The sequence below is a fragment of the Nerophis ophidion genome, linkage group LG12 (assembly GCF_033978795.1).
Source record: "Nerophis ophidion isolate RoL-2023_Sa linkage group LG12, RoL_Noph_v1.0, whole genome shotgun sequence".
Taxonomy (NCBI): Eukaryota; Metazoa; Chordata; class Actinopteri; order Syngnathiformes; family Syngnathidae; genus Nerophis; species Nerophis ophidion.
In genome coordinates, this window is record NC_084622.1 from 61,453,349 (window position 1) to 61,472,121 (window position 18,773).

Sequence of the window (18,773 nt, forward strand, 5' to 3'; positions counted from 1 at the left end):
GGAAGTTAATTTTTATTTTTTTTATTTTTTTTAAACAACAAACATACATTTATAATTCACACAAAAGTCAAAGCACTTTCATCATCAAGGGAAGAAAACAAAAGCAAATACGGATCGAGTATTAAATATAAAAAATAATAATATAAAATATGACTTCTCCTGAGTGTATTTATAGCAACAAAAAGCATGCAATTGACGGCTCGGCTCATCCCGGCTGAGACCGATGCAGGCTTAATTCCTGAAGCTGAGGGGATGCGCCGCTGGGCTGGCAGGGAATGTGAGGGATTTCTATTCTATTCTATTCTATCCTATTCTATTCTATTCTATTCTATTCTATTCTATTCTATTTCGAGGCCGCTGCAAACGGTTGAGCTGACAAGAGTCAAGGAAAGCCTTTTGCTTGCTTCCCGGTCAATTTAAAAGTTAAAGTACTTTAACTTTAACTTCAACTTTAAATATAATACAAATACTAATACAAAATATGACAAAAAAAGACAAAAACGACTATCTAAATCACTTTAAATGTTTTTTAACAGATATATCAATTTAAGGGATTTTGTACTCCAAATCATTCTCCAAGATTTGATTGATGATTTTAAACCATCAAGCCAATTAGGAAATGTACGCCATACTTTTAAACGGAAGTTAGTAAAAAAAAATAAATAAATATATATATCAATCAGTAACGCTGGTTAGTTTGACCAGTCTGCAATAGAAGTTGTTTGAATCCAACAAAAATCTAACAAATGTAGTTTAATTATTAGATAGGCCATTGTCATCCTTAAATAACCATTCCGACGTTCAGGGAGAAAATTAACATTCGAGTTGCGTTTATCCTTTTTCTTAAGTAGGATTTCAGAAAATGTGTACATTTTATAAGTGGAGAAAAAAATGTCATGGTAAACCAAGCATTTTTAACAATAAATATTCGAAAAATACATACAAATGACTTCACTTATTCTGACAACCGGAGCAACTATACATGTAGTATCAATACAAAAGTTTCCAAATGTACGACATATTACGCGATGGCGTATTTTACAAATCACCTATGAACGCAGCACTGTCGATGGCTGACGTTTGTTTCCCTTTGTTGCCATGAGTTGAGCAAACTTAAGGTAAGGCGGACCAAATAACTTTTCTCTGTCGGCGAGAACTAATCGACGTGCTGCAAAGTAACAATATTCCAGTAGTAGTTGTTGTTTAGGCATCTTTTACATTAGCAGCGAGTCACTTGTCGCGCTAGTTAGCATTAGCTGCAAGCTAACCAACATCACTCTAAACATGACATGGATTGAACCAAAGTGTGAGCGAACCCTAATATAATGTGGATATATGTATATCATGTGTATATATGTATATATATGTATATCATGTGTATATATGTATATAATGTGTATATAATGTGTATATATTTCTAATGTGTGTATACCGATCTCTGTTGTGTATGAACAGTAGCTGCTCGTCCAAAAGTGTTAAATGTGATAGAACGTGGACTGCTTACTAGCTTTATCATAACACAACATGGTTGACCCTGCCCCAAGTGGAGGAGTTCAAGTACCTAGGAGTCTTGTTCACGAGTGAGGGAAGAGTGGATCGTGAGATCGACAGGCGGATCGGTGCGGCGTCTTCAGTAATGCGGACGTTGTGCCGGTCCGTTGTGGTGAAGAAGGAGCTGAGCCGGAAGGCAAAGCTCTCTATTTACCGGTCGATCTACGTTCCCATCCTCACCTATGGTCATGAGCTTTGGGTCATGACCGAAAGGATAAGATCACGGGTACAAGCGGCCGAAATGAGTTTCCTCCGCCGTGTGGCGGGGCTCTCCCTTAGAGATAGGGTGAGAAGCTCTGCCATCCGGGAGGAACTCAAAGTAAAGCCGCTGCTCCTTCACATCGAGAGGAGCCAGATGAGGTGGTTCGGGCATCTGGTCAGGATGCCACCCGAACGCCTCCCTAGGGAGGTGTTTAGGGCACGTCCAACCGGTAGGAGGCCACGGGGAAGACCCAGGACACGTTGGGAAGACTATGTCTCCCGGCTGGCCTGGGAACGCCTCGGGATCCCCCGGGAAGAGCTAGACGAAGTGGCTGGGGAGAGGGAAGTCTGGGTTTCCCTGCTTAGGCTGTTGCCCCCGCGACCCGACCTCGGATAAGCGGAAGATGATGGATGGATGGATGGAACATGGTTGCTACAAGTAAACAGTTTATGTTTATAGCCGGTAAATGAGTATAGCTAAATATACTTTCTTTTCACAGTATTACCTTATAAGGCGCATTATTTGATTCTAACCCAGTGTTTTTCAACCACTGTGCCGCAGCACACTAGTGTCCTGTGAGATAGTCTGCTGTGGCGTGGGAGATGATCTCATTTCACCTATTTGGGTTTAAAATATTTTTTTAGCAAAGCAGTATTTATAGTCTACAAATGATGTGTTGTTGTTGAGTGTCGGTGCTGTCTAGAGCTCGGCAGAGTAACTTAGTGTAATACTCTTCCATATCAGTAGGTGGCAGCCGGTATCTAATTGCTTTGTAGATGTCGATACAGGTGCAGGTAAAAAGGTATTTAATCATAAACAAGAAATAAACAAAAGGCGAGTGCCCCTAAGAAAAGGCATTGAAGCTTAGGGAAGGCTATGCAGAACAAAACTAAAACTGAACTGGCTACAAAGTAAACAAAAACAGAATGCTGGATGACAGCAAAGACTTACTGTGGAGCAAAGATGGTTTCCACAATGTACATCCCAACATGACATGACAATGTCCCCACGATGAAGGATAAAAACAAAGTAGATGCGGGAAATATCGCTCAAAGGAAGACATGAAACTGCTACAGGAAAACACAGAGAAAAAGCCACCAAAATAGGAGCGTAAGACTAGAACTAAAAGACCACGCACAAGAAAACAGCAAGAAAGTCCAAATAAGTCAGGGTGTGATGTGACAGGTGGTGACAGTACACCTACTTTGAGACAAGAGCTGTAGTGATGCATGCTTGGTTATGCTTTAAAGTCATATCCAACAATTGCGACAACAACTTTTTACTGTCAACTGAGTTTTGTTTTTTTAATGATTTCTGCTGGTGGTGTGCATACGCATTTTTTTAACTCAAAAAATGTGCCATGGCTCAAAAAAGGTTGAAAAACACTGTTCTAACCTTTTGAACACAGCTGAGTATCTAGTGTTCTCTGCAGAGGAAAAAATATTTTGCACAAACAAAACATGCAAGTCATGCATCAGTTGCACATGTTCCTCTGGATAAGTGCTTCCCAAACTTTTTTCCACCAAGTACCACCACCTCAGAAAAAAAACGTGGCTCTCCAAGTACCACCATAATGACAAACATGATCATACAGGGGACCCAAGTATTCATTAAAAACAAGGCAGAGGGTTTATTTAAGAAGAACATTTTTGCCACTGTCACATAACACACAGTTTGAACAGTAACACTGTGTTTAAATATAGGACAATAAAACACCTGTACTTTGATCAAGTGAATCTTTGGTGTACCACTAGTGGTACCCGTAGTACAGTTTGAGAATCACTGCCGTGGATTATACAACCAGGAGACACTGCTATGTGGTTTATCATAGCTAAGAAATAAAACTAGTATAGACATACTGCAGGGTTTCTCGCATCGCTTTGTTGTTAAGGCAGCCACCTTAACAACAAAGAGCCACCGCCTAAACTAAAGTCTTCAAAAAAAAAATTTGGAACAAATTTAGAAAAATATTTTTTGTTATTTTTTTTGTCCTGTCTAGCTTCTCAGGCAAATCATATAGTTGATGTAGATGCCCGTATCGGCTGTTCAGATTTACTTGACAAAAGAGAAATGTGGGATACTTCTCTTGTTGCCTTATTTGTTAAATATATTTATATTATCATTTGGTGCTAAACTAAAGTTTTATTAACAAGGTGCTACGCTTTGTACTGCCTCTGTCAGTACGTCTCTGCAGCACCCAGCATTGTCCCACCCACACTACTATCTTAGTATCTGAGGTAACTAGGACCGTTTTGTGTTTTGTTTTTACTTAACGGAAAAAATATTGAGATATATATCCTGTATTGCCGTTCAGCATACGGTGCGGAAAACACAACCGAAGATTGTAAGCTTCTTCACGCGACGAAGCCGGCCTACTTCACCACAGTCTGTTCCCTGTCCGTCCACCTTAACTAACAAATATTCTGCCGTAAACACTGTACTGTAAAATAAAAAATGTAAAATATTCACATGACATTCTTGATTGAGACTTGTTTGAGCATTGAAGTTGCAGGACATCACACAACAATGTGCCTTAGTATACAATACAGGCCAAAAGTTTGGACACAGATTCTCATTCAATGTGTTTTCTTTGTTTTCATGACTATTCACATTGTAGATTGTCACATCTAATCTATGAATGAACACATGTGGAGTTATGTACTTCACAAAAAAAGATGAAATAACTGAAAAAATGTTCTGTATTCTAGTTTCTTAAAAATAGTCACCTTTTGCCCTGATTACTGCTTTGCACACTTAAGGCATTCTCTTCATGAGCTTCAAGAGGTAGTCACCGTGAATGGTTTTCACTTCACAGGTGTGCTTGAAGCTCATGGAGAGAACGCCAAGAGTGTGCAAAGCAATGTAAATAGTCCTGAAAATAAAGAAAAGGCATTGAATGAGAAGGTGTGTCCAAACTTTTGGCCTGTCCTGTATAAAACATATGACTGTTGTGTGGATACAGTGACATAGGTGTTATGTATTAGGAAGTTAACAAGCTGAAGTATTTCTCAATGTCTAGTTCATGTGACTTAATATCAGAAGTGAGTACATGTATTTATTATGTGTAACACGCTCCAAAGGACAACACTTTCTCATGTTGTTAGTATATAACGCTTACTCAAACTGCATCTACAGTCCTGGGAATGCAGCCGCCGCTTCCATCCGAGGTGGTCCGAGAGTTGGTGTGCTCCTGTCTGCACAGAGATCCCGTCGCGGCAGATCTTCGTTGCAGCCTGTTTGTTGCTGCTGCTCAGAACTACAAGAAGGACTCTTTGCTTCGACCCTTCCCTCCTCGATACGTACATGATGACACTAAAGACTTTGATGCACTGGTAATATTTACACACTTTGTTGGTATATTTTCAAAACTGAGTACCGTATTTTTCGGACTATAAGTCGCAGTTTTTTTCATAGTTTGGCCGGTGGTGCGACTTATACTCAGGAGCGACTTATGTGTATTATATATATATTAACACATTACCGTAAAATATCAAATAATATTATTTAGAAGCGACACCAATGAAGAAGATTTCATGGGATTTATGGATTAGGAGTGAGAGATAGTTTGGTAAAGGTATAGCATGTTCTATATGTTATAGTTATTTGATGACTCTTACCATAATATGTTAGGTTAACATAGCAGTTGCTTATTTATGCCTCACTATTGTTCACTATTCTTTATTTATTTTAAATTGCCTTTCAAATGTCTATTCTTGGTGTTGGATTTTATCAAATGAATTTCCCCCCAAAATGCGACTTATACTCCAGTGCGACCTATATATGTTTTTTCCCTTTATTATGCATTTTCGGCAGGTGCGACTTATACTCCGGAGCGACTTATACTCCGAAAAATACAGTACACTCCGAATTTCAACAAAAGTGTAATTGCAGTACATATAGAATAGAATAGAGGACGGCGTGGCACAGTGGGAGAGTGGCCATGCGCAACCCGAGGGTCCCTGGTTCAATCCCCACCTAGTACCAACCTCGTCACGTCCGTTGTGTCCTGGGCAAGACACTTCACCCTTGCTCCTGATTGGTGCCGGTTAGCGCCTTGCATGGCAGCTCCCTCCATCAGTGTGTGAATGTGTGTGTGAATGTGGAAGTAGTGTCAAAGCGCTTTGAGTACCTTGAAGGTAGAAAAGCGCTATACAAGTACAACCCATTTATCATTTAATAGAATAGACAGTACTTTATTGATCCCTGGGGGAAATTCAGCACCACAGTTCGCTCACAATAAACAATAATAATAATTAATAATATATAACATATATATTATATATATATAATATATTGATAATATAAATATATTCTACATATATTTTACATTAAAGTGCAGTCAAGAAGGAACATATACACTATACAGTCTGATGGCTGTCGCTATGAAGGACCTCCTGTGTCCTTCCGTAATATATATACCATTTATATATTTATATATATATTTATATATATATATATATATATATACACATATATACATATATACACCACAGATGTCTAATTGAAGTCCCCGGGGGCCAGATCTGCCCCGCTGCATCAATCTATATGGCCCGCAGAAGCCTGGGAACAAAATGCTTCACTTAAGTAGTTTATCTTGTAATTCATCGCCGTTTTGACGGAAGAAATTGCAATTGCATATCTTTTTAACTCAAATATCAGGGGTGCACAAAAAAATCAATTCACACCCATTCATAATTTTCAAAAATCGGTTTACATTTTTTTTAAAGCAATTTAGAAATATGTATATTTTAAGCCATCTCTATGCAACCAGAAGGGGTTTTCCTAACCTGTAACCTGTATTGAAAAAATAGTTTCACTGTAATTATTATACAGTGCAGGAATCAGTTTGAACCGAGAATCCATTCTAAATCAAATTATTTATTGAGTCGTACCAGTATTAAATAAGTGTCCAAAGATTCACACTCCTAATAAATATTGTCTCATAATGCAACACATATTATGTTATCAGTTTTAAATAATCATGTTTTTGTTAAAATTTAAATAAATGCTTTACTTACTGACACCTCGGTGCAGAAGGGAGGAGTCTCAGGAGTTCCAGGGTGCATCGAACACACTGGCGTGGTAACACAGCTGATCCGTGAAACGCGAGAGAACAGAGGCGATTTGACAGTACTGTGGCTGGACCTCGCCAATGCTTATGGGTCAATTCCACACAAGTTGGTGGAATTGTCTCTGAGCAGATACCATGTTCCAGAGAAGATTCGCAATCTCATCCTCGACTATTAGAACAACTTTAGTCAGAGGGTGTCCTCTGGCACTTCAACATCAGATTGGCATCGTCTGGTCAAGGCATCATCACAGGCTGTACAATCTCTGTGTCCCTGTTAGCACTAGCCATGAATATGCTTGTGAAGTCTGCGGAAGTAGAGTGCAGAGGTCCTTTGTCCAAATCCGGCACCCGGCAACCTCAGATTAGAGCATTCATGGATGATCTCATGGTAACCACAACATCAGTGTCTGGATGTAGATGGCTCCCTTCAAGGCCTTGATCGACTCATTAGTTGGGCAAGAATGAGTTTCAAGCCCTTTAAGTCCAGGTCCTTGGTCTTGAAGTAAGGTAAAGTATCCGAGCACTTTTGCTTCAGTCTGGCAGACACCCAAATTCCATCCGTGTCAGAAAAGCCAGTGAAGAACCTGGGCAAGCTCTTCACTAGTGATCTGAAGGATACCGCTGCACGTCAAGCTACCAGCGATAAGCTCAACATGTGGCTTTCAGCTGTGGACAAGTCGGGACTTCCAGGGAAGTTCCAAGCCTGGATATATCAGCATGGCATCCTGCCCCGTCTCCTCTGGCCGCTGCTGATGTACAGTACGAATTCCCAACGACCATCGTGGAGGAAGATCAGCTCGTCTCTGCGCAGGTGGCTGGGTCTGCCTCGGAGCCTAAACAGCATTGCTTTGTTTGGGCACAACACCAAGCTGCAGCTTCCTTTCAGTAGTCTGGCAGAGGAGTTCAAGGTTCCCCGGGCCAGAGTCTGGCAGAGGAGTTCAAGGTTTCCCGGGCCAGAGAAGTCCTGCTCTACAGATATTTTGCTGATGGGAAAGTATCTTCAGCAGGTGTGGAGGTCAAAACAGGAAGGAAGTGGCGTGTCCAGGATGCAGTGGAGCGGGCAGAGGCGAGGTTTTGCGGCCCAGCACCGTGGTGGGAACCGTAGCTACTGGTCGGGCTGGACTGGGTAGCAACACGAAACCAAGCTACAGCAGAACCAGAGGAAAGGAAAGGCAAAATTTGGTCCAAGAGGAGGTTCGCGCCAAGGTGGAAGAGGCTCGCTTCAGCAGAGTGGTGGGAATGAGCAAGCAGGGGGCCTGGACCAAGTGGGAGCACATAGCTGGTCGCAAGATCACTTGGACCGAACTCTGGAAAGCGGAGCCACACCAGTTTAAGTTCTTGGTCCAGTCAGTTTATGATATCCTCCCAAGCCCAACTAACCTATTCACCTGGGGCCTGATAGACACACCTGTGTGCCAGCTCTGTCAGAAAAGAGGATCATTAGAACACATCCTCAGCTGTTGCTCAAAGGCATTGGGAGATGGCAGGTATCGGTGGCGCCACGACCATGTCCTGCGGGCAATAGCAGACACTATCTGCACTGGCATCAACACCAGTAAGCGGCATACCCAACCAAGAGCACAATTGCCTTTATCCGAGATGGAGAGAAACCTCAACCCTCCAAGAAGACCCAGGGGGGCCTGCTAACAACAGCAAGGGACTGGCAGCTCTTGGTTGATCTAGGAAGGCAGTTGCAATTCCCAGACATCATCGCAACTACAACACTCCGGCTAGACGTGGTCTTGATGTCTGGAGCCAGCAAGCAGGTGGTGCCCCTTGAGTTAACTGTCCCCTGGGAGGACAGAATGGAGGAAGCTCAGGAAAGGAAGAGTGCGAAATATGCATATCTTGTGGCTGACTGCCGGAGGAATGGGTGGAAGGTCCGCTTCGAGCCTATTGAGGTGGGCCGCAGGGGTTTTGCAGGCAAGTTCTTACACCGGGTTCTGGGGCTCCTTGGGATTTGTGGACTGCACGGGCGAAGAGCCATAAAAAAACATATTTGAAGCGTCTGAAAAGGCTTCACGTTGGCTCTGGTTGAGGAGGGGGGACGCGTGGCGTAGTGTGCTACCTGGACACAAGTCGAGGGACTGATCATCCTTGGCTGGGTCGCCCGGGTGAGGGTGTTTGAGTAAGACCCGAAACACTCTATGACCCCGGGAGAATCACTGATGATGTGTCCAGGTTGCACCATGAGGTGTATTATAGTACTACTTAAATGTTAGCTTCATTTAGGTTTTCAAAGAAAGTTATCCATAAAATTGTACACCGTGTGGATTAAAATAGGTTTTACAGTAAAATACTGTGAGTTCAGTCACCAGAATTTAAATTTTGCCTTAAAAACTGTGGTGTCATTTTTCCATTTACAGTAATAAGGTTTAAAAACACTGTAAATTGTACGGTAAAATGATGGTGAATAAGCTGCCAGTTTGTTTTTGCCGCAAAATTTAAGTTAAGTAAAATATTTTTAGTGTACATAAATGTATAATAATCAAATGCATAGGCAATTGTGTACTATATCATGAAGTGAATCCTTTTACATTTATATTCATAATTCATAAGTGGCCCTCTGAGAGTAGCCATCAAATCAAATCAAATCAACTTTATTTATAAAGCACATTTAAAATTTACAACAGGGGTAGCCAAAGTGCTGTACAATGGGCAGGTTAAAAGATAATACGAGGACCGACCAAACAACACAAGACAAACAGAACATGATAAAAAATAAATAAAACATAAAAACAGGTTGACAGCAGGTGTATAATGGGGCGCCATTGCAGGATGGATATCACTCAGTGTTAAAAGCCAAGGAATAAAAGTATGTTTTTAAGAGAGATTTAAAAACAGGAAGAGAGGAGGCTTGTCTAACACTCAGAGAGGTAGGTCGTTCCAGAGCTTGGGAGCAGCAGCGGCGAAAGCTGTCACCTCTAAGCTTCAGCCTTGTGTCAGGGACCGTCAGTAGCAGCTGATCGGCTGATCTTAGGGATCGAGTGGGGCAGTAAGGCTGAAGGAGGTTGGAGAGATATGTTGGCGCGAGGTTGTTCAGACATTTAAAAACAGAAGGAGTTTAAAACTGATTCGATAACGCACAGGGAGCCAGTGAAGGGACGCTAATATAGGGGTGATGTGCTAACGTCTGCGGGTCTGTGTTAGCAGACGAGCAGCAGAGTTCTGCACCAGCTGCACGCCTGGCTAATGCCGACATACAGGGCATTGCAGTAGTCTAAACCATTCCAGATAAAGTCGTGAATTAATTTCTCCAGATCATGTCCTGACAGAAGCGGTTTCACTTTCGCTATTTGGCGCAATTGATAAATGCGTTTTTAAACGACGCTGCTGATTTGTTTTTCGAATTTAAAATCTGAGTCGAACTTTACCCCCAAGTTTGTGACACAGTCGCTGAGATACGGGGTCAGAGTGCCGAGGTCAATGTTGGGGGAGGGAGAGGCAGTGGGAGGCAGCGTGCAGGTCAAAAGGTATCTAATGCTTGAACCAAAAATAAAAAAAAAAGGTGAGTGCTGCTAAGAAAAGGCATTGATGCTTAGGGAAAGTTATGCAGAACAAAACCAAAACTAAACTGGCTACAAAGCATAGCTCGGTTGGTAGAGTGGCTGTGCCAGCAACTTGAGGGTTGCAGGTTCGATTCCTGCTTCCGCCATCCTAGTCACTGCCGTTGTGTCCTTTGGCAAGACACTTTACCCACCAGCTCCCAGTGCCACCCACACTGGTTTACATGTAACTTATATATTGGGTTTCACTATGTAAAGCCCTTTGAGTCACTCGAGAAAAGTGCTGTATAAATATAATTCACTTCACTTCAAAGTAAACAAAAACAATGCTGGACGACAACAAAGACTTACTATGGAGCAAAGATGGCGTCCACAAAGTACATCCGAACATGACATGACAATCAACAAAGGATAAAAACAACTGAATTATTCTTGATTGCTAAAACAAAGAAGATGCGGGAAATATCGCTCAAAGGAAGACATGAAACTGCTACAGGAAAATGCCAAAAAAAAGAGAAAAAGCCACCAAAATAGGAGCGCTAGACAGGAACTAAAAGACTACACAGAGGAAAACATCAAAAAAGTCCAAACAAGTCAGGGTGTGATGTGACAGGTGGTGACAGTACACCTACTTTGAGACAAGAGCTATAGTGATGCATGCTTGCTTATGCTTTAAAGTCATATCCAACTATTGTGACAACGACTTTTTACTGTCAACTGAGTTTCGTTTTTTAATGATTTCTGCTGCTGGTGTGCCTCCGGATATTTTAACGCAAAAATGTGCCTTGGCTCAAAAAAGGTTGAAAAACACTGCTCTAGGAGGTGCTCACGGCCCAACAATGGCTTAAGAAACACTTGTCCACAAAACATGTAATGGTGGGTTTTTTGGGTCAAAAATGTGCATAGGTTATAGTTTTACAGACCGTTTTCAAATGATGTTTTTCTACAGAGCGTTTTCAAGCCGCCTCCTCGTGTAGTCAGGGAGACATCCTTGATGATTTTTTATGTCATGAGATGTATTTTCCAGTTGACAGATGTGAATTCCTTCCCTGGTGTGAGAGACTTGGTAAGACTGCGACCAGGAGAGCGAGAGCACCACGTAGCCTTGGCACACTGGATTCTCTCTTCCAAGAGCTTTGCTGTCAAGACACTACAAAGAGACGAGGTATTCCCGCTAGATTTGACTCTCCCCACATCATTTTCCACTGCTAAATCAATAGTCTGTGCTTTCCCCTCTCTACTCCAGTATGGCAAACTTTGTTCCCTGACAGAAAATGACAGCCTTGCTGCACCTGCGCCAGACTTCCTGTTTGAGCTGGAGTACTGCCAGCAGTTGAATGCAAGGTTTGACCGGATGAGAGCAGACCGAGATGTCTTCTACGCCTTCCATGGGAGTCGCCTGGAAAACTTTCACTCCATCATTCACAACGGGCTGCACTCTCACCTCAACAAGGTCAGTGAGGTCCGCAGCATCAAACATTTACACTTGACTGATCGCGATTCAGCTCTTGTTGCTGACTCAAGCTAATTTTGATATTACAAAATTTTTTTTTCATCTACCGTTGCTATTTGGAAGCATAACTGTGCTCTTTCACAGCATGATTCCATGTCATGATTACATGAAAGATGTCTGTGGTGCTTTACTAAGTAAAGGATAGTAAATTACGTGTGCCAAAAATTAAGTAATTAAATGGTACAGTGGTACCTTGGTTCACATGTTCAATGGGTCAGTGACAGACCTCAATCAAAACATTGCCTATATAGTGGGAGATGCATTTTTTTTTCTTTTCAAGCAAATACCGACAACTTCTTGCTTTTAAATACATCTATTATTTTTTAAATGTGGATTTGACTGTTTTCTGTGCACACTTGGAACTATGAGTCAAACAATGGTAGATTTGACAAACTACCTGTAGATTTGTCCTAATCAAATATAATATCGCTTCCATAGGTAGGTGCTTTGTTACTTAAAAAATACAAAACGTTACAATTTTTGTGGGGAAAAAAGCCAATGACTTTTTATTGTTATGGAATTTTGTTAAACCGACTAGTACTTTAAATACTTCAGTGCGATAAATTGAATAAATAAATAGTATATATAATGACATTAATAATAATAAATTCAAAAAGCAGGGTGGAGAAAAAAAGGGTTAGTGTTTGTGCCTCACAATACGAAGGTCCTGGGTTCAATCCCCGGGCTCGGGGTCTTTCTGTGTGGAGTTTGCATGTTTTCCCCGTGACTGCGTGGGTTCCCTCCGGCTTCTCCCCGCCTCCAAAGACATGCACCTGGGGATCGGCCCCTCCCACCTCCAAAGACATGCACCTGGGGATAGGCCCCTCCCACCTCCAAAGACATGCACCTGGGGATAGGCCCCTCCCACCTCCAAAGACATGCACCTGGGGATAGACCCCTCCCACTTCCAAGACATGCACCTGGGGATAGGCCCCTCCCACCTCCAAGACATGCACCTGGGGATAGGCCCCTCCCACCTCCAAAGACATGCACCTGGGGATAGGCCCCTCCCACCTCCAAAGACATGCACCTGGGGATAGGTTGATTGGCAACACTAAATGGTCCCTAGTGTGTGAATGTTGTCTGTCTGTCTGCGGCATGGCGTAGTGGGTAAAGCGGCCGTGCCAGGAACTTGAGGGTTGCAGGTTCGCTCCCTGCCTCTTGACATTCAAATCGCTGCCGTTGTGTCCTTGAGCAGAACACTTCACCCTGCCCCCGGTGCCGCTCACACCAGTGGATGAATGATGGGTGGTGGTCGGAGGGGCCGTAGGCGCAAACTGGCAGCCACACTTCCGTCAGTCTACCCCAGGGCAGCTTTGGCTACAAATGTAGCTTACCAACCACCAGGTGTGAATGAATGATGGCTTCCCATTTCTCTATGAGCGCCTAGAGTATCTAATAATAGAAAAGCGCGATATAAAATCTAATCCATTATTATTATTATTTATCTGTGTTGGCCCTGCGATGAGGTGGAGACTTGTCCAGGGTGTACCCGCGAACCGCCCGAAAGCAGCTGAGATAGGCTACAGCACTCCCGCGACCCAGAAAGGGACAAGCGGTAGAAATGGATGGATGGATGGATATTACATATAATATGATTCATAGCAGATTATGCAAAATGGGTGAATTGGCGTAATTAGGAGCGGGTTGAAACTTTCTTCTGACCTTGTGTGGCATGTTGCAAAGATGTGTACTGTATTTGAACATTTTAGATCATACTATTGTGTATCCTCGTATCGCAAACAAATAAATGGCTGGTTTGGCATGAGTAATGGAGCAATAATCGCAGTGTTCTTATATAATTAGTCCGCTTGATCTGTCATTAGTGTGCATCTTCGGGTCTTTGCCTGCTGCACCCTTTAGAATCATTTTGGTTTAAGGCCATACTATTAATGGCAGTTTGACTCTGCACCAGATGATGAATTTACTTAATATTATTTCCTTTGTCAAAATAAACATAACAACATGGCAATAATAATGACAATATAGGGAAAAATAATTCTAAATTTGAACAAATTTGAAGTGAATCAACCAGGGTCAAATAACATAATGTCTGCTATTAACGCAGCAGTAAGGTGGACGTTGGTAAAGTGGTCTGTCAATTTTTTATTTCTCAGTTTTTGGTCTTTCACACCCAGAACTCAGTGTTTGGAGAGGGCACCTACCTCACCAGTGACCTCAGCTTAGCCGTCCTTTACAGTCCCCACAGCAGTGGTTGGCAGGAAAGCCTCCTGGGTCCACTTCTCAGCTGTGTTGCCTTGTGTGAAGTCATCGATCACCCAGATGTTAAGTGTCAGGTGAAGAAAAAAGGTATGTCACACTGCACACTAGGAATGCAACATTAACTGATTTTAAATCATCTTAAACAAAATAATTACGACTATGTCAAAAAATGTTCTCTCCTGCCTGCTTGCGGCTCTAAAATACCGGAGGCTCGTCTTCCTGTTTGATATTCTCCAGTTGCACAGACATGTGGTCCCCCCTCGCACGTCTGTGTTTACCATTTATTCACTTTTTTGTGGCCCCAAATAAACTTTGCCTTGTCACAAATGTGAATCTGGCGCTTTCAGGTTCTCTCTCACTCATAAACAAATGACAGTATGCAGGGGCGTTGCTAGCAATTCTGGGCCCTCTGAAAGAATATCAGTGTGGACTCCTGTACTCCATTCATTGGCACCTTCTTTTGTGTTGTTTCTCAGTCTTCTTCACTGTGCCTGGTGTAATACACCCAACTTGTTACATTTTCTATGATAACCACTTCACAAGTTATAATGTTATGATGTTAATTAGTATCATTAGTTGCAGCCCTTTGAGGTATTTGTGATTTAGGGCTATACAAATAAACATTCATGGATTTATTGATGGTCTTATTCTCATTTCACTGATTTAAAGCAAGTTGTTACTGCTCTGATTGCAAGTGCATTTTTAATTAACCCCCTAAAAAAATAGGTAGTGGGTACTTTATTGTATTTAACAATCTAATACTGATATGCAAAAAACCAAAACAAAGGGTCCTGGCTCATGATTGTCCACAGGTAAATATGTCACATTGAACTTAAATGTGCAAGTACAAAAAGAGCATATGGAGCGTATGTCATTATGAAGCAACTATCAAAACAAGCCTCGGCTAACCTCAACTCAAGTTTGAATTAGCTTGTTAGTTCAATATAAGTCTCAAATTTGCTGATGAGGGCTTTGCTGACCTTCCATTTTAGTTCTAGCAAGGCTATTTAGTACGGCGGTGAATCTTTAGGCACAGCACGATTTGATTCTTTGTAGTAACGATTCGATTTAGAATACATTTAATAAAGTCAAATAAGGCAACAAGAGAAGTATCCAACACTTCTCTTTTCTTAAGTGAATCTGTACATCAGATATGGCCATCTACATCAACAATATGGTTTGCCTCATTGGCTGGACAGGACAGACTAAAAAATAAATATATATATATTAGGGCTGGGCAATGATTAAACATTTTAATCAAAGTTAATCGCACTTTTTCTCTGATTAATCGCGATTAACTGCATTGTATACGCAAAGCCCAATAATGAATTCAAAAGTAGTGTGTAGTGCACCTTTATTGGAATATTCTCCCACAAGAACAAAAGCGCCAAAACATTTGTTGTGCAAACACAATTCAAATTAGTCCTTGTTAAACAGTAGCAGTTAAATAGCATATTTTATGAAAATCAACTCAAAACATTTAAATACAAACATTTAAGCTTATTGCCACTGCCAGGGTATTTAAGTTATCCTGTTTGTTATGGAAAATAAATATAATCTACATACAAATCTCTGAGCCACAATCATAACATCCGAACAGGCAATTTCTGAGGTAACAGCTGGAACATTTTTTTTATCAGGGATCTTATGTTTAAAAAACCTATATTATAGGTAGTGGGCTGTTTTAGGGAATTTTTGACTAAATTATCCGTAGTAGCAATATTAATAATGTTGTGTTTATTCTGCGTAGTGCACTTAAAATAATTATGACCATATCTAGGAATTGATATGATGGGAATTTTCCGATTGTTTGCTTGGTGCTTTGATAAACTGAACGCATCATATACATGGTACTATATTGTGATGTTATGAGCCAGGGAAAAAAAGAACTAACCTACCCAGCATGCAACAGGAGTGACGAGCATGCGCGGTAGCCCGGTAAAGGTTGTGTCGCCATGACGGCATCTTGTATGTTGTGATATGCACGCTCTGAAAGCAAACGTTAAGAACTCAGCCAACACTCCTGGTCTCCATTATTCATAAATAGACAGACAACACATATACTCCGCTGATTCACAGGCCGCTGGATGTAGCCGGCAAAGTATTCCCATGCTAGCTAGCCGGTCTAGCAAGCACGCCTCATTCAGTCCAAAACGGCCCGATCTATCCACATCCAGAATTGTCTGGTCGTAAGTGATCCCGGAGTGACCACGCTGTAAGCCAGCCATGAAATTTGAAGAATTGTCCAGTATTTTTGCCAAATGTTCCATCTTTACCAAGAGCCCCTCCACGCCGAAGCCCGTCCGGGCGCCGCCATCTTTATAAGAAAAGGTGTTAACAAAATAAAAGCATGTAAACAACATACGCAAATGCGCGATAAAATAATTGTCGGCGTTAATAGATTGATGAGTTAACTCGTAATTAACGCATTAATTTGCCCACCCCTAATATATATATATATATATATATATATATATATATATATATATATATCTATAGGACTGTCTCAGAAAATTTGAATATTGTGATAAAGTCCTTTATTTTCTGTAATGCAACTAAAAACATGAAAATGTCACATTCTGGATTCATTACACATCAACTGAAATATTGGAAGCCTTTTATTATTTTAATATAGGTGATTATGGCATACAGCTTAAGAAAACTAAAAAATCCTATCTCAAAAAATTAGAATATTTCCTCAGACCAAGTAAAAAAAAAAGATTTTTAACAGCAAAACAAAATCAAACATTTGAAAATGTCAATTAATGCACTCACCCTGCGATGAGGTGGCGACTTGTCCAGGGTGTACCCCGCCTTCCGCCCGATTGTAGCTGAGATAGGCGCCAGCGCCCCCCGCGACCCCAAAAGGGAATAAGCGGTAGATAATGGATGGATGGATGGAATTAATGCACTCAGTACTTGGGATACATCAATGCAGCGTGGCATGGAGGCAATCGGCCTGTGGCATTGCTGAGGTGTTATGGATGCCCAGGATGCTTCAATAGCGGCCTTCAGCTCATTTGCATTATTGAGTCTGGTGTCTTTCAGCTTCTTCTTCACAATACCCCACAAATTCTCTATGAGGTTCAGGTCAGGAGAGTTGGCAGGCCAATGGAGGACAGTAATGCCATGGTCAGTACACCAGTTACTGCTGGTTTTGGCATTGTGGACACCTGCCAAAACCAGATCATGCTGGAAAGTTAAATCATCATCTCCATAGAGCTTTTCAACATACAACTTCAATAGCCGTATTCCCATGGTCAAGCCACTCCTGAACTCTATAGACAACGGAAGTTCCCTCAGTCAGCAATGGTTTGGGGAGCCATGTCAGCTGCTGGTTTTGGTCCACTGTGTTTCATCAAGTCCAGAGTCAATGCAGCTGTGTACATGCTTCCATCTGTTGTAAAACCCTATGGAGATGATGATTTAATTTTCCAGCATGATCTGGCACCTGCTCACAGTGCCAAAACCAGCAGTAACTGGTGTACTGACCATGGCATTACTGTCCTCCATTGGCCTGCCAGCTCTCCTGACCTAAACCCCACAGAGAATTTGTGTGGTATTGTGAAGAAGAAGCTGAAAGACACCAGACCCAATAATGCAAATGAGCTGAAGGCCGCTATTGAAGCATCCTGGGCATCCATAACACCTCAGCAATGCCACAGGCCGATTGCCTCCATGCCACGCTGCATTGATGCAGTAATCCGTGCAAAAGGATTCCCAACCAAGTACTGGGTGCATTAATTGACATTTTCAAATGTTTGATTTTGTTTTGCTGTTGTAAATCTTTCTTTTTTTAACTTGTTCTGAGGAAATATTCAAATTTTTTGAGATAGGATTTTTGAGTTATCTTAAGCTGTATGCCGTAATCAGCAATATTAAAATATTAAAAGGCTTGCAATATTTCAGTTGATGTGTAATGAATCCAGAATGTATGGCATTTTCATGTTTTTAGTTGCATTACAGAAAATAAAGGACTTTATCACAATATTCTATTTTTCTGAGACAGTCCTGTATGTATGTATGTGTGTATATATATATATATATATATATATATATATATATATATATATATATATATATATATATAATATATTTGTATATGGGTTGTATATATATATATATGTACATGCATATATACATATATGCATGTATATATACGTGTATACAAACCCTTTTTCCATATGAGTTGGGAAATTGTGTTAGATGTAAATATAGACAGAATACAATGATTTGCAAATCTTTTTCAACCCATATTCAGTTGAATATGCTACAAAGACAACATATTTGATGTTCAAACTGATAAACGTTTTTTTTTTTTGCAAATAATCATTAACTTTAGAATTTGATGCCAGCAACACATGACAAAGAAGTTGGGAAAGGTGGCAATAAATACTGATAAAGTTGAGGAATGCTCATCAAACACTTAAATGGAACATTTAAGTGCAGGCTAATTGGGAACAGGGGGGTGCCATGATTGGGTATAAAATGGACGGCGTGGCGCAGTGGAAGAGTGGCAATGCGCAATTAGAGGGTCCCTGGTTCAATCCCCACCTAGTACCAACATCTTCACGTCTGTTGTGTCCTGAGCAAGACGCTTCACCCTTGCTCCTGATGGGTGCTGGTTAGTGCCTTGCATGGCAGCTCCCTCCATCAGTGTGTGAATGTGTGTGTGAATGGGTAAATGTGGAAGTAGTGTCAAAGCGC

The 18,773-nt window shown here is 41.3% G+C and overlaps 1 protein-coding gene across 1 annotated transcript in view; it reads left to right on the forward strand.

The window, feature by feature from the left end:
• Positions 1-977: 977 nt before the first annotated feature.
• The window catches only part of LOC133563664 (protein mono-ADP-ribosyltransferase PARP16-like), a 34,318-nt gene continuing 16,522 nt past the window's right edge, over positions 978-18,773 (forward strand). The window contains exons 1-5 of the mRNA XM_061917927.1: positions 978-1,118; positions 4,889-5,085; positions 11,358-11,495; positions 11,577-11,783; positions 13,982-14,153. Of these exons, the coding sequence (XP_061773911.1) occupies positions 4,897-5,085; positions 11,358-11,495; positions 11,577-11,783; positions 13,982-14,153 (706 nt within the window). The 5' untranslated portion in view covers positions 978-1,118; positions 4,889-4,896. The remainder of the gene's footprint in view (positions 1,119-4,888; positions 5,086-11,357; positions 11,496-11,576; positions 11,784-13,981; positions 14,154-18,773) is intronic.